This window comes from Vulpes vulpes, chromosome 7 (genome assembly GCF_048418805.1).
Source record: "Vulpes vulpes isolate BD-2025 chromosome 7, VulVul3, whole genome shotgun sequence".
Classification (NCBI taxonomy): domain Eukaryota; kingdom Metazoa; phylum Chordata; class Mammalia; order Carnivora; family Canidae; genus Vulpes; species Vulpes vulpes.
The window spans coordinates 27,775,260-27,791,298 of record NC_132786.1 but is presented as its reverse complement, the minus strand read 5'-3'; the positions used below and the strand labels follow the sequence as shown (position 1 = coordinate 27,791,298).

General features: G+C 47.5%; 1 protein-coding gene across 8 annotated transcripts in view; it reads left to right on the top strand.

Moving 5' to 3' along the window:
- IKBKB (inhibitor of nuclear factor kappa B kinase subunit beta) overlaps positions 1-14,619 on the top strand; it is a 59,008-nt gene extending 44,389 nt beyond the window's left edge. For 4 of the 8 annotated variants that reach the window (XM_025993665.2, XM_025993664.2, XM_072763447.1 and 1 more), the window contains 13 exons: positions 657-786; positions 1,167-1,361; positions 2,039-2,153; positions 3,138-3,261; positions 3,801-3,952; positions 4,121-4,182; positions 5,249-5,358; positions 6,689-6,738; positions 6,846-6,945; positions 7,154-7,301; positions 10,170-10,297; positions 12,541-12,631; positions 13,689-14,619. In XM_025993665.2, the coding sequence (XP_025849450.1) occupies positions 657-786; positions 1,167-1,361; positions 2,039-2,153; positions 3,138-3,261; positions 3,801-3,952; positions 4,121-4,182; positions 5,249-5,358; positions 6,689-6,738; positions 6,846-6,945; positions 7,154-7,301; positions 10,170-10,297; positions 12,541-12,631; positions 13,689-13,751 (1,468 nt within the window). In that variant the 3' untranslated portion in view covers positions 13,752-14,619. Of the gene's footprint in view, positions 1-656; positions 787-1,166; positions 1,362-2,038; positions 2,154-3,137; positions 3,262-3,800; positions 4,183-5,248; positions 5,359-6,688; positions 6,739-6,845; positions 6,946-7,153; positions 7,302-10,169; positions 10,298-12,540; positions 12,632-13,688 lie in introns of all 8 variants that reach the window. The other 4 variants (XM_072763442.1, XM_072763441.1, XM_072763445.1 and 1 more) reach the window with 1 other exon arrangement.
- The last annotated feature ends 1,420 nt before the right edge of the window (positions 14,620-16,039 follow it).

Here is a 16,039-nt window from a genome sequence, read left to right as displayed (position 1 = left end):
GTTTTGCGCTGTAGGGGGGTCAGGAGGGAGGACATGGTATGGGTGTGGATTAAAATAAATCTGGCAGAGGGATCCCTGGGTGGCGCAGTGGTTTAGCGCCTGCCTTTGGCCCAGGGCGCGATCCTGGAGACCCGGGATCGAATCCCACGTCGGGCTCCCAGTGCATGGAGCCTGCTTCTCCCTCTGCCTATGTCTCTGCCTCTCTCTCTCTCTCTCTCTCTCTCTCTGTGACTATCATAAATAAATAAAAATTAAAAAAATACAAAATACAAAATAAAATAAATCTGGCAGAATGGGGTCTAGCTTGGGGCAGGGGGCTCACCTGGAGGTAGGACACGCCTGCGGCATATGAAGAGCTTCACAGTTCACTCTCCTGCAGCCAGGTGATCATTGGTCTGTTGACCTATCTGTTGAGAAATCTGGGATTTCAGGGGGTATTTTAGCAGATCAGGTAAAAGGATAAGCACTCAAATCATTAGTCTGGCTGGAAATGTTCGCTTTCTCTCAGGGGGAAATTCATTTTCAATAATCATACTGGTTGCCACGGATGTATGTGTAGCGGTGTGTGTGAGGTGCGTACCTTCCAGTTTTGTGTGGGAGGCCACCTGAGGGCAGTGCAGCGGTCTCCTCCCACACTGTGCCCTCGTTCTTCTCAGCATCCTGGCACAGCGACTGGAGAAGTGGCTGCAGCTCATGTTGATGTGGCACCCACGGCAAAGGGGCACCGACCCTGTGTACGGGCCCAATGGTTGCTTCAAGGCCCTGGATGACATCTTAAACCTAAAGGTAAGTGCGGAGCTAGGTCAGCCCTGAGGCAGCAGCCAGGCCCCTGAGGGGCTGTGGCCAGGCTCAGGAAAAAGAAGAGTGCCTTATGAAGCAGGTCATGGGCCATCTGAGCCGTGGAGAGGGGGCTCCTGTGAGTGCCTGTCCCTGTGCTAACTGACTTCAGTTGTAAGGTCATAGCTGTGGACAAGCAGAAGTATTAAAGACCAGAACATAGGAACCCTCGTTCCTTTGCTCCCACTGGGACTCCTTTCCCCCAGCTAGCCTTGCCCCTTTCTTTGTGGGGCTGGAAAATGTTGCGAGCAGTAGACGACACAGGCAAAGAGTTGGGCTTCTCTGTAAAGATGGGGTTTTTTTCCAATAACATCTGGGTTGTGTTGCAGCTGGTTCATATCTTGAACATGGTCACAGGCATCATTCACACCTATCCAGTGACTGAGGACGAGAGCCTGCAGAACTTGAAGGCCCGAATCCAGCATGACACAGGAATCCCCGAGAAGGACCAGGAGCTGCTGCAGGAAGCCGGGCTGGCACTGATCCCTGACAAGCCCGCCGCTCAGTGCATTTCAGACGGCAAGGTCAGCCCCTGCTCCTTACAGAATGCCTGGTGTTTAACTCTGACTTTGCCCCCAGGCTCTTCAGATTTCAGCTCTACTTTGTTGCATGGTACAGGTACCTCTCTGTTTTTTTAGTTGGAATGTGAGATCCCCTGCATCGATCTAATACCTAATGGGATACACGAATCCTTCTACGGTTGACTTGTTACTTTCAGACCACTTAGATGCCTTTCTGTTGTTGCCTTCATTGCCAAAGCAATGCTTTGCTCCTCCGAGTCAGCCAGAGCTGTTTCCAGTGTACCTTTGCGTACAGAACCATGTGGACAGCTACAGCTATGCACCACCTGGTCCCTGTCCCAAGGAACCGATGAAGTTAACTTATGAGAACCAAGCATTGGATAGGAAGGGAGATAGTGAACATCTGCATTGCACAGTAAAAATAATAGAGAATAGATTTAAAAAAGCTATTACTACTAACAAGTAGTAAATAAGACACACATTTGGATGATAAGTATAAAGGGAACACAAAGGGACATCTAGGCTGGAGTCATTGAAAAAGGCTTCCTGGACATTCAGTACCTGCTGGCTGAAGATGATGCCATCGGCGAACAGCAGGAAGTGCTCTGAAATCCCTGTGTTATTACTTGAAAAAGGCAGGAGTGGGACCCACAAGATTTCTTGTTCTTGTCCCTTTGCAGCTGAATGAGGGCCGCACACTGGATATGGACCTTGTCTTTCTCTTTGACAACAGTAAAATCGCCTATGAGACTCAGATCTCCCCACGGCCCCAACCTGAAAGTGTCAGCTGTATTCGTAAGAACATCATTGTTTTGTTTTGTTTTGTTTTTTGTTTTGTTTTGTTTTGTTTTGTTTAATCACTTGGGATGCCTGGGTGGCTCAGTCAGTTGGGTGTATGCCTCCAACTCAGGTAATGATCCCAAGGTTCTAGGATCGAGCCTCACATCAGGCCCTCTGCTTGGTGGGAGGCCTGCTTCTCCCTCTGCCTGCTGCTCCCCCTGCTTATGGTCACTCTCTCTGTCAAATAAAATATTTTCAAAAAATCACTACAGTGCTTGGGACAAGGTAGGAGGGAGAGACATGGACGAGGGGAGGGGGTTCATAACCAAGGAGATGAGCTTACCCAGTCCCTGGGCAGCCTTCATTACTTAGGACTTACGAGTAGCCCAGCCAAAAAAGAGGAAAGGAAGTCTTCAATTTCTATCTCAAGGTAGAACTTTAAGCACTGGACAGAGAATACTGCCTGTAAGCCTCTGAGCTTGATCGAATCAGAGGGCAAAGAGAGGGCTTGTGCTCTCTTGCACTCTCTCTGTCAAATAAATAAAATCTTAAAAAAGAATAAAAGGATAAAGATATCAAGGATCCAAAGTCTTAGTTCCAGACTTACTGCTTATTTCAGCATGTTCCAGGACTACTGTTTGAAGCTGAACTTTTAGAAAACTACGTATGACCTTAAATGTTGTAAACATAAAGATTTCTGTTTAAAGCAGAAAGATTTCTGCTTTAAACAGAAATCTTTTCTGTATACATGTGATTATTTGTACATGGTTCACAAAATGTTTCTTCAGATTGATAGGTATTGATTGGTACACACTTGTGCTGTTAATGGGGTACAAAAAATGTCCACGAAAGTAGCCAGGTCTAACCCCCAAAACCGCTCTGGAGTAGCATAGCAGTTCTACAACCATGCAGTGTAAAAGTACCAGTGACGTCATGAGGTAGGATGTGGTTCATGGTAGGGCAGTTATCCTCTGACAGTTGCCTATGTCTCTGTTCCAGTTCAAGAGCCCAAGAGGAACCTGTCTTTCTTCCAGCTGAGGAAAGTGTGGGGCCAGGTCTGGCACAGCATCCAGACCCTGAAGGAAGACTGTAACCGGCTGCAGCAGGGACAGCGAGCTGCCATGTACTATGCCAGGCGGTTTGGGACTTAACTTATTTCAAATTGCTTGGTGGCTTTTGCCACAGAAAAGCATCAGAGGCAGGGGCCCAGAAGCAATGGGAAGGAGAGACGAGAGAGAGACGCTGGTTTGGATGGGCAGGAAGTGGTCAGCTGGGCAGGGCTGAGGGAGGCCCTTTTAGACTTTAGGAGGTGAGTGAGGTCGGCTCATGGAGCAGGAGTGTAAACTGAGGGCTGGGCTGGCTGAACAAGGGGCAGAATTTGGAATGTGGAAAACCTCACCGCAGTTGGGTCAGCAAAAACCCCCTGACTTCAGGCTCTCCAGGTCACTGGCCCTTTGTGTGGTATTGTGCCTAATTCCAATTTTGCTGCAGAACCTCGTGCTAGCAGAGGGCTAGGAAACTATGATTAGAAGTGGCTGCTTATGTTTTAATAATAATTAGAGTAGGGACCTACCTCAGCGTTTGAGGTGGTTTTGTTATTGTACAGGACATGGTATTTGGATTGCAAAGATGCCCAAAGGCTGCTTCTTGTGGTCCCTACAGGATGAATCTCCTTCGGAATAATAGCTGCCTCTCCAAGATGAAGAATTCTATGGCTTCCATGTCTCAGCAGCTCAAAGCCAAATTGGATTTCTTTAAAACCAGCATCCAGATTGACCTGGAGAAGTACAGTGAGCAAACTGAGTTTGGAATCAGTGAGTGTACTCTTTCTGCCATGAGCTTGGAGAGACCATTTCTTTCTTTCTTTTTTTTTTTTTTCTTCCTGAGGTTTCTTTTGTCTCTTAAAATTGAGTTGTTTCTATTTTGTTTTTGTGGTGTTTTCATTTTGTTTTTTTCTTCCCCCCCTACAATTTTTTTTCCAGCATCAGATAAACTTCTGCTGGCCTGGAGGGAAATGGAACAGGCCGTGGAGCTCTGTGGGCGGGTAGGACACTCATTTTAAATTCCTGTCCTTACAGAGGGGGGCTGAGGCTTCCCACTACCATTTCTCACTGTCTCCTCAAACACTAGGTCTGTTTGTATGTCCGGAATCAGGTTGTCCTCATCCTGCTTTCTGACCTTAACTAGGACTTGCTGGGGAAAAGGCCAGGTTGATATGCAGTACAGGGGCCCCCTCAATGGCAGATGTGGAAGCTATCCGGACCTGGTACAGATTTGAACACGGAGCCAAATGCGAAGGATCCTTGTGGGAGGCCTAGACTTCTTCCTATTAGAAAGGGCCTTATATGAATAGTCAACACTCCATCCTGCCAGGGGTTTGGCCTATTTTGTTGGGACGCTAAATCCATAGAGAGAAGTCATCTAGGCATAAAGTCTTAGAACAGCAGAAATCCAGTACCCACAGAAAAATGTTAATTGTGAGGTAAGGGAAGTAAGTATGGCTTAGTGGACCTCACACAAATCAAAGACTGAATGCTCCAAGGCCTTTTCTGGACTTTTCATTTTCTGCTGAGAACTTGAGAAGGGACCTTCACTTCTGTGTCTTCACATCAGTTTCTATGCACCAATACTGACATGTATGTGTAAGGTGAGTATGATATAGATAATAACTCACCTAACCACAGAGGCAGTGAGTGTACACCGGCACTTATGTACATAAACTATGAAACACAGGCACCCAGGCCTCTCCACGTGGGATAGACAAAGGGGAGAAAGGAATACACATGGGGCATCTTCTTTGTTCTGGGCACCGGGCTGGATACTTTATACACCGTATCTTATCTGGGCCCTAAAATGGCCTCATTAGAGGATTATTTTATGGTGGAGGAAACTGTAGCTCAGGGCTTAGGTGATTTGCCCACGGGGTCACACAGCCAGAAAGTGATAGACCTGAGATCCAAACTCAGGCCATCTGACTCCAAAGTCTGTATCCCTTCTAGCCGGTCAGTTGAGAGTCTTCAGTGAGTTTGGGAGGGCGACTTGCCCGCCAAATCCTGCACCTCAGAAGGCTCTTATTACGTCAGTTGACATGAGCACAGCTTTTTCATCAGGAGAATGAAGTGAAGCACCTGGTGGAACGCATGATGGCACTGCAGACGGACATCGTGGACCTGCAGAGGAGCCCGATGGGGCGGAAGCAGGGGGGGACGCTGGATGACCTGTGAGTACCAGCTGGCCAGTGAACCAACCCGCACACACCCCAGCCAAGTTTCCATATGCTTCTGGGAATTGTCCAAGGGTGCAAGTGTGGTTATTATGGAAGCTGTAGGAGACCATTCTATAGAGAATGACCCTCTGGTGGAGCATATTGGCATGTTCAGAGGAGTGCCAGGGATGAGCAAGGGCAAATCACCATCACTGTCAGCCTTCATTTCCATATCTATCGAGTGGCAAGAAGAACTGTCAGCCCTCACAGAGTTGTGATCAATTCAGATGACTCAGGTAGAGCAGGGGTTCAAAAACTGTAAAGGCTGTGATGGAAGCAGCCTTTGCCGTGGCTTCAGACATCACTGTTCATACCTCCTGCCGTGATCCAGGTGTGGCTCGAAGAGCAGAAAGTAGAACAGAGGAGGAGCCCCGCAGGGCTTAAGAGTTTGAATCCAGAAACTGTTCATTTGAGTCTCTATCAGGAATTTGGCCTTGGCTGTAGGGGGTAATAAGGTGTCCCCGCCAAGCCATCTGACCTGAAGGGAATCAGACCTGAAGGAAATCACGGAGCTCCCAGGGTGCAGGTGGGCGGGCAGCAGACGAGTTGCATCACACACATGGGAGCTCTCACTTGGGCTCAGCAGGGTCCTCTGATGCCTTTACTAGAGTTCTCAGGACCAGAATCTCAAACGGGAAATCTCATGATCCGGATTCTGTGTTTTCTCCAATTATTTAACCCTTTATTCTCCTCTAGTTTTCAAATAAGTCACCTCTGAGAATGTCAGTCACTTTCACTGTGCCAAGGCTGGAAACGGTTAGGAGATTCTGTTGCCCTTGGGCTTGAGTTTCAAGGAGGCCCTTTGCTCTCCAGGTGATGGCACTGGAGTCACTATTGCAGAAGCCACGTGGACAGGAAATTCCAAGGGACAGAGTAGAAACTCACTTCCTTGAGACTCGCTCATTAAACCTTAGAGATGGTTCAGGTTTAATAATGAGGGCCATCATTGCCTTGTTATAGGCATCACCTGGAATAGCTCCAGGGGTAATAATTCCCTCCAATCAAGACGTAATGCCCATCTTGCTTCTATTTTTTTAAATTATTTTTTCATGAGAGAGAGAGGTAGGCAGATAGAGAAAGAAGCAGAGAAAGAAGCAGGCTCCATGCAGGGAGCCCGATGTGGGACTCGATCCAGGGACTCCAGGATCATGCCCTGGGCCAAAGGCGGGTGCTAAACCACTGAGCCACCCAGGCATCCCCTGTCTTGCTTCTAAAAGGCACTCATTGTACTGGCAGGAATTACCTACCTGGTGTTTTAAATGTATTTCTTCTTCCTGTGTTTCAGAGAAGAGCAGGCGAGGGAGCTTTATAGGAGGCTTCGGGAAAAGCCCAGAGGTAAGTGGGGCTTCTGTGGGCCATGGGTGCCTTGTTTTGTGAGGTGTGCAGCATTGGCGCTCTGCTGGCCACCGGGAAGAACTGTGCAGCTCCTTCCCTCTTTCCAGACCAGCGAACTGATGGCGACAGTCAGGAGATGGTCCGGCTGCTCCTGCAGGCCATCCAAGGTTTTGAGAAGAAAGTGCGAGTGATTTATACGCAGCTCAGGTATCCGCCCTGACCTTCCTGCCCACGGGTGGAATTCGGAGAAACTGTGAGGCCTCACATCAGGTCTTTTTCTGGCTCCCCTCTGACTTGCTTCACCTGGAGAAAATTTATCCACAGCTGCTGTCGGATTCCTAGTTACCAGGGATTGTGTTCTCCCACTTTCTCCAACCCCAGTGCCACTGGAGTTTGTCACATTTATTCTTTACAGTAAAACTGTGGTTTGTAAGCAGAAGGCTCTGGAACTGTTGCCCAAGGTGGAAGAAGTGGTGAGTTTAATGAACGAAGATGAGAAGACTGTTGTCCGGCTTCAGGAGAAGCGGCAGAAGGAGCTCTGGAACCTCCTTAAGATTGCTTGTGTGAGTGAGCCCCATGGCCAGGCCCTCAGCCTGCAGGCCTCTCAGGGCCTTTCCACCTCCTGCTGTCACCACCTCCAAGGGAGACTACAAAGCCCCTGACCGACCACTCATTTGCATTCCCCTCCTTTGGGACGTAGAGTGAAGGGAGGCATCCCATGTTTGTAATTCTGCATGGGTGCCTTTCCTGTGGCCGCTGTAGGGAAGTACGCCACACAGTCTGGAGGCCAAAGTCTGAAACCAAGGTGTTGACAGGGCTGGGGTCCCTCTGCAAGCTCTAGGAGGACTCCTTCCTTGCTTCTATCAGCTTCTGGTGGCCCCTGATGTTCCTTGGCTTGTGGGCCACATCACTCTTGTGTCTGCCTGTGTCTTCACAAGACCTTCTTCTCTATATCTGTCTTCTGGGTGTCTCATACAAGGACCCTTGCCATTGGATTTGGGTCCCAACTCAGTAGTCTGGGATAATCTCCCCTCAGGATCCTTAACTGTAGCTACAAAAACCCTTTTTCCAGTAAGGTCACATTCTGAGGTTCCCAGAGCTAGGACACAGATCTTTTGGGGGACCTTCCTGCAGCCCAGTGCAGGGCATGTCTGCGTGACCTGGTCCATCCTCATCTGATCCTGTGCTGCTTAGTATTGTCACCTGTGCTTTCAGCGCCCACTGTCTTACTGTAGCTGAGATTCTACTGCGTATTGCTCAGAAAATGGGACACAAGAAAAGAGCCCAAGGCAGAGAAGGCGAAGAGTCAGGTAGAAGCCATGGAAACGAGCTGATGAGAGAGAGACCCTACACTGTGCAGGCTGCAGAGAGGTTGTCTGGGATGACTGTGCGATTTAGTCACTGATAGTGCTTAAGAGCAAAGAGGAGAATGGGAAGATAGCTGTCGAAGGTGGAAGCAGGATGCAGGGGTTCAGGTTTGTGTTTTTAAGATCATGGACTGGAGCAGGTTTGCAGGCCAAGCAGGAGACGGTGCCCTGGGAGACTCACGGTAGCCAAGAGGTAGGAGACAGTCAAGTCACCCATGTCCTGAGAACAATGGGGTGTCAGTATGATGAGCATGCGTGGAAGGATTAGCCTTGGGAAGGGGTGGGTGAGATTTCCTCCTGCAGGAAAGGAAGAAAAAAAGAAAGCGAAGACAAGGAGAGAAGATTTAGGAAGGAGAGGAAAGTTGAGGTCTTCCCAGCGATGGCTGATCTGCCATCTGCATTCACATGACATTTATTGAGCGTTGACTATATACCCAGGAGCCTAGGAATGTCATGAAAACTGGAGATAAAGGAGGAAAGCGTGAAGCCCAACCCAGGAGCTTGTAGTCTGATGAGGGGCACACACAGGGAAGTGAGCTTGAATTGGGGGCAGGAAGTGTCCATCAGCAGCTCGTGCTGTAAGCTGAGTGTAGTGTGCAAAGAGGAGCACCAGCTCCAGTCTTGGAGGTGAGGGAGGCACAGAGAACTTTCACAAGGAAGAGTTATTTCAGTTGAAGAACAAATAGGAGTTAGGTAGGTGCAGAGGACATTCCAGAGTGAAGACCTTGCTCTTTCAGAGGCACAGGACATTGGCCTGAAAGAGTGGGTGTGTTCTGGGTGCTGCACGCAGAGTGGTGTGATGTGTGTGAAAAGCTGTCCTGTGGAATGGAATGGGGAGGCAAGCGCCGGCTTCTGCAGGCCACACTTTGTTTTGAAGGTATAGAAAACACCACAGAATTTATTTTTATCATTCATGTTGCAGGAAGTTAAATATGGGAACAGTATGGTCATATCTGGGTTTTAGAGAAATCCCTCATGGCAGCTGGAGAACAGATCTGAGACTTCGACAGATCTCATCCCCAAGAGAGAGGGGCGGCTCTGGCGGCTGGAGTCCTGGAGCCCCTGTGGAGCACAGGACAGGACAGAGGATGGGCTGCCCTCCTGCCGTACTCACAGGCCTAGGCAGAGAAGATGGGGTGGACGGCTGGGTCTCTCCCTGCGTGACGTTCAGCAGGACTTGACTGACTGCTTGAAGCTGGACCTTGATGTTCAGCTGGAAGGAAGGATGTGGGACTGAAGCCCCACGGGCTTCAGCAAGGGCAGGAGCCAGGTGCATGAGGAGATGGTGAGGCCAAGAGATGAAAGTTTGGCCGGAGACATGGAGAGGGGAGGCACATGAGGTGTGATAGTAGGTTGATAGTAGGTCATGTCTGCAGGCTACAGGCCAGTGGAGCAGGGGCCACTGGTCAGCCTGACTGAGGTGGAGTGGCTGCAGCAGCCAGCAGACGGTTGGGGGTGGTACTTGGAACATCTTGGTTTTCCTTTCAGCCATCGCACAGATGATGCGATTCCCAACCTTTTTTGTGGGTCTCAGACTTCTATGTGGAAAAGCAAGACCACCTCTGTCTTAATTTCCTTGTGAGAATTTGTTAAGCAACCAGATTAATGAATAAAGCCTATGAATACAGGTACTCAAATCTCCCTATATTGAGAATATTTAGGGTGCCTGGGAGGCTCAGTCAGGGAAGCATATCCGCCTTCGGCTCAGGTCATGATCTCAGAGTCCTGGATCAAGCTCACGGGTTTCCTGTTCAGCATGGAATCTGCTTCTCTCTCTCCCTCTGCTGCTCCCCTGCTTGTGCTCTCATACTTTTGTGCACTCTCTCGCAAATAAATAAAATCTTTTTTTTTAAACAACCTTCTATCAAAAAGATAGATACAGAGATTTTCTAAGCCAAAATGCAAACTATGGTCATGAGTAGGGTTGTTGACCAGTAACTTGTAGGAATACCTAGTGTCCTGTGACCAGTTGTTTCCTGAGAAAATACCATTGTGTGAATGCAAAATTGGGATCATCCCTTTGCTCCAAAATTCCATTGACTTTCTTTTGGTTTTGTCCTTTAGAGCAAAGTCCGTGGTCCTGTCAGCGGCAGCCCAGACAGCATGAATGCCTCTCGCCTTAGTCACTCTGGTCAGCTGCTGGCTCAGCCTTCACCAGCCCCCAGCAGCTTGCCCGAGGCCATCAAGAAAAGGTAGGTCACTGATCAGCACCTGGTGTGATAGCCATGGGCGCTTCGGGAGGTTGTGGGAATGGAAATGCATGTTTATCCTTGATAGATGGGTTCGTCTATCTAGTAAAGTCTGTGTTTTTCTTTGTGTTTGTTAATACGCTAGGCAAATGTGGTGTTTTATTCTCCTAGTCCCTTGTAACTTGCTAGCTAAGTACTTTTCTTGTTTGAGGCCTGGATTACTAATTGCTTAATGAGGATATGGAAAGTGCTAGTCAGTCACATACTATAATACGTCCTGTCAGCCATCATCTGTTGTTCAAAACCAGATTCCCCCCAGGGAGTACCCTGCTGGCCAAACCCCATCGTCCTGCCTCCTCCCTCTCGCCCGCCACCACTCTGAGTTACCAAGCTGTGGTTTTCCTCCTGCTGCCTGTTCTCACCCCCACTCCTTCACCTGGGCCACTGCCACCGAGGTGGTGAACAGAGCATTTCAGCTCTTTCTGCAAAGTTTTTGGCCTCCCTGCTTCCTGTCCAGTACTGCCTCCAAGCCCTCTCTGGTCAAAGGAGTCCTCCCAAAATATGATTTGATCAGGTTATTTTTTTGGCCAGTGACTTTGACTTGTAGTGGCTTCCCACTCCCCTGGAGGATCCAAGCTGAGCCTTTTCAGATGTATGTGGCCACCTCAGAGCCACTCTCCAGGCTGACCCCCTGTTCCTTACAAACTCCTGGCCTAGCCCACTGGTTCTGAAAGTCTGATCCAGAGGAGCAGTGTCAGCAGCATCTGGGTACTTGTTAGAAATGCAGATGCTGAGTCAGCTGCTCAGGGGTGGGCCCAGCAGGCAGCTTTTCAGAAGCCTTGGCTGGTTGCTGATGCGCAGGGAAGTTCCAGAACCTCTGGCCGGTGTCCTGCCCTGAGAGGTCCTCCCATCTGCAGGATGCATCTGCTTCCCCCCATCCCCCGCAGTGCCCTGACCACTCACACACCCAGCTCTCTTCTTTGACCGCCTGTGGATGCTTTTGTTTCTGGTATGTTCCCACGCAGTTTCTTCAACATCTTCTATGTGTCAGGCTTTGGGTACTGGCAATGGTAAAGCCATTGCTGTGACCTAATATTCAGACATAGAAAATAGATGAATGATTATCTAGGGCAGGTGAAGCGGGGAAGGGGAAAGGGCTGATAAGGGGTACAAGGTTTCTTTTTGGATGATGAAAATGTTTTAAAACTAGATAATTGTAAAGATTGTGTTAATTCTATAAATATACTAAAACTATCAAATTATACACCTTAAATGGGTAAACTTTATGGTATGTAAATTACATCTCAGTAAAGCAGTTTTAAAAATCCTGCTCTGTGCTTGGGGAGTTCATAGTCTATACTGTGGTGGTACTTCATTGTACATGACCTTAGATTCTTAACTTTCTCCCCAACCTCCTGTGAGCCTGAGGATGGTAACCAGGTCCTCTGCCTCTTACGTTGCCCTTTGGAGCTGGCACTGAGCCTTCAATCCAGTCAGTAGCCATGCAGAAGGAGCCAAGCAAAAATATGGCCTGCACTCCTTCATCAGTGTCGTGCTTCCCAAAGTGAGCAGAATTCCAGGGCACTGTCCTCCTGGATTTGGCATATTCCCTCCAGTGATATCCTGGTAGCTCTGGAAAAGTCGTCCTGGGAGCACAGGTTGCCTCTATGTCATGGAGCTGAAGTTGGAATAGGACAGTGGCTTATCATATTCTCCCCTTCCTCCCCACAGCCATTCTTGACAGGACAGGTGCATTTCTTATCATAGAAAAGAGAGAGCAGATTAAATGAAATCAGTTCCTAGAACATGCTTTTTCACAGATCTCAGTGAACTGTGGAAATTGTGAAATAACTTAGTTTATATCATCTTTTTTCTATTTCAAAAATTGGAAAATAGGTGATTTGTAAGATATCTTCAGATTTTGGCAGTTTGGAGGGAATTACATTCAGCTATCTAGTTAAGTCAGAAAGAACTTATTTACTTCTAACTTTTATATTAAAAAGAGATCTATTTTTTCACATTGTGAATGGTAATGCTTATTTATGACTGGGTGTGGGCTTCTGAAAAGTGTTTAACAAGACGAATGAGATTACTAGTAGGACATGGTGCTTTAAGACAGCATCCAAGTAATTGTAATTTAATTTAAAAAATCTTGTCAAAAGCTCTGTAATTTATTTCCTAAACAATAGTATTATATCTGAAAAATCATGCTGAGCATTTTCTAATAATGTGATCATTTTCTTTAGTGAAGAACTGGTGGCTGAAGCACATACTCTCTGCACCCAGCTAGAAAATGCAATGCAAGACACCATCAAAGAACAGGACCAGAGTTTGAGGGTAATGGGCTGTATGAATCCCAACTATTCCATATCCTTCCTTTCCATGGCACACCAGAAAAAGCAAAAGCAAAAGCAATCCAGCTTGTCCTCTGTCTCAGTAAACGCTTATGCTTTTCTAGTACCTATTTATTATTATATATAGTAAAGCTAACAATTACTGAATGGGTACAAGTATTTTACGTGCATTATTTCATTTAATCCTTGTAACACCTTGTAACACTTAATTTTTACCAGGAAGGTAACATCATTCTAAGGTCTTTCTCTCCCTGCGGTGTCTGTAGCACTGCTGGGCGTCTGCGTGTGTGGGGTGCTGTGTCAGACTCTGGGGATGAAACAAGAACCTGTCACAGCCCCACCTCTCCGGGACTCAGAGCTTAAGTAGGCCGTACTAGTTAGAGTGAAGCTCACCTGATAAAAAGCTAGTCAAGGCACAGGTACATTTTAAAGCAAAGCTCAGGTTGCTGAGAGGACCCTGAGTCATTCCTCAGATTTTTAAAAGGCCCTCTCCTGCCCAGCCAGTGACCTGCAAGCCTCCCCCTAACTTCTCAGCTGTCAGGAGAATCAGATGAGATACCACTGCTGATTGTAATCACTTCCTGTTTATTCAAGTGTCCCGTCTCCAGTTTGGGGAGACATTCGTCCTCCTCCTATTTTGAGCAGTTCACTGCTGGTTTGCACTTCTGCCAGAGGAAAAGGAAGTCTCCTCAGGCCATGTCATCTGGGAGGATTGAAAATGGGTACTGAGCTTAGCTCTTGATACCACCTACCCACAGTTGGGCAAAAATAAGTGCTGTGAGCCACAGGGAATACTAAAACTTCCCATCTTCTTTCCATAGTCACAGAATCTGAGGGACTTCGAGCTAGGCCAAAGGAAAGTTCCTGTATGGTTTTGAAAAATGTAGTTTTAGCTCAAGAGTAGCCTGCAATAACAAGACTGCTATTAATGAGAGGATTTAAATTCCCTTCTAAATTGTGCTGGTTGCCTCCTGAGGAAGACAAACAGCCTGAAGTGCATTGGTGACCACTGTATTTTTAACATGCCTGTTGACTTTCAGTCTCTAGACTGGAGCTGGTTACAGACGGAAGAAGAGCAGAATAGCCTGGAACAGGCCTCTTGACTGTGTGGGTGGCCTCGACCTGAAGCCTGATGGGGCTGCCTGGCCTGAGGCCCTCCCGCGGTGGCCCCTGCTATAACAGTGTCCCAGGAGTCTTCAGCACCTGGACAAAGATCTTCTCACTTCCCCAGGAGTTGTGACATTTACAACAGGCCAGGGGTGTGGCCCTCTGTGGGCACTACCAGCAACTTGTCTGCACACTGGAAGTCTTCCATCACAGAGGCTCAGTAAACACTGATGCCAGGCGTGAGCATTTGGGGAGACCAAGCCACTTCCTCTGCTCCAAAAAAGTGCTCAAAGTACTTGCCCCACAGACCACTGGACAACTGTCTCATGTGACTCTTTCAGGACAAAGTATGCAAGACACTCGATGTCAGTCTGTCCTCTCCTGACCCCTCCTGATCTCCAGAGGCCCTGATCCACCTGTCCTCACAACTAGTGTTTCACCTGGACTCAGAACCAGACAGACTTTTAGATCATAGACTCGGCCTGGCCCCATCCTTTCTCTTCATCATTTCATTTTACTGCTGCTAAAATTTCCCTTTTCCTGACTACGTTGGTGGTTGTGCACCTTCAGCAAGGTTATAGGTGAATACCAGCTCTCCTCACCCGTGGTCCTTTCAGCCACAGAGTGACTCGCTAGAGCCAGGGCAGGAGAGCAGCTTCCTTCCTTCGGGTTCCAGATTCCACTAAGGAGTGTGTCATTGTGGGGAAGAAAAAGAAAAGGATATCTGTCGGCCCCATGTCTGCTGATCACTGTACCCACACCTGTCTTTGCTCAGACACATCTGTGTGGGGTGGTGGTGGGACAGGGGAGTTCCTGCTTCTCGTATCAGCTAGCAGTATTATTAAATCAATTTATTTAAAAAAATAGTTTCTATATTTTGTATAACTCAAACATTTGTATTGGTTTCCACAATCTATTTTTACAATATTTATGTTTAGGATTTAGGAACTCAAAAACCAACTTAATGGAAGGTGTCATAAAATTGAATAGTAGATGGATCAGATGGTGCCGTATAGCACTAGCACTGCTTCTTTGACATTTTACAACTTCTTTATATTAAATCAGGAATACAAAACGAGTTCAGATGATCACAAATAGGCAAGTTTGGTCAGAGATAAGTTGGAATAGGAGAGTTTCACAAACTGGCTTCCATGGAAACCATACAAAGGGTTTCATGGCCAAGCAAGTTTAGGAAATGCTTCATGCTTTAATTCTCTTGGAGATTCACATTGTACCCTAGCATATTAAAGTTTCTGGGAGTCCTGTAGTAAACTGACTTCACTGTATAAATCTGTTTACCAAACACATTTGACAACAGAGCCTTTTCCCCCCCTTTGTGTGAGCATAACATTTTTTAACATCCCAAAGAGCTAGAGTTGGATACAGCATGATTTTGGAAACACTGGTGAGGAGCACAGTGGGAAAGAAGTCCAGAAAGACAGGCTGGGATGAGGCCAGATTGGGGAGGGAAGGAATGTTGGCCTAAGGGTTATGGACCTATAGGCAGCCAGGAGTCACTGAAGAATTTTGAGTAAGAAAATGACATCACCAAAGCAATGGCTTAAAATGACTAACGTAACTGGTATATGCTACTTGATTAAAAAAGTGAAAAGTCTGGAGGTAGGACTTCTGCTTCCAAGATGATGAAATAGATGTACTTTCCCCAGTCTTTCCTTTAAGCATAACTAAAATCCTTCACCGTTGTCTATAAACAAGTATAAGAAGTCGCTGAAAGGTAGAAGGCGGCAGACCAGCTAGGGACCTTGGACCTGAGTAGTGAGGTGGTGGTGAGTTCCCTGGGTTTTCCTTTTGCCTTATCAGTCCCCAACTGGGTGTGGGAAAACTAACAGCAGGCACAACTAAAGAGCCTGCTCCCTCTAGTGGTACTAGGTTCCCAGGGCTGCTGTAACAAATTCTACCCACCGCACAGCTTTAAGCAACAGAAATCTGTTCTCACAGTTGGAGGCTAGAATCAAAGTGCTGACAGGACAGCACTTCCTCCAAAGACTGCAGAGAGAGTCTCTCCTTTGCTTCCTCTGGCTTCTGATGAGTCCAGGTGATCCTACACTTGTGGCTACATCTCTGCCTTCATGGTCATATTGCCACTGTGTCTTCTACCCGTCAAATCTCCCCTGTGGGCCTATTATTAGAACCCTTGTGACTGAATTTAGGGCTGGTCTGGATAATCTAGGATAAGCTCCTCTCCTCAAGACCCTTAATGTAATGGCATGCTTTGCCATGTAAGGCAATATTCACAGATACTGGGTTTAAGATCCACGTTTCT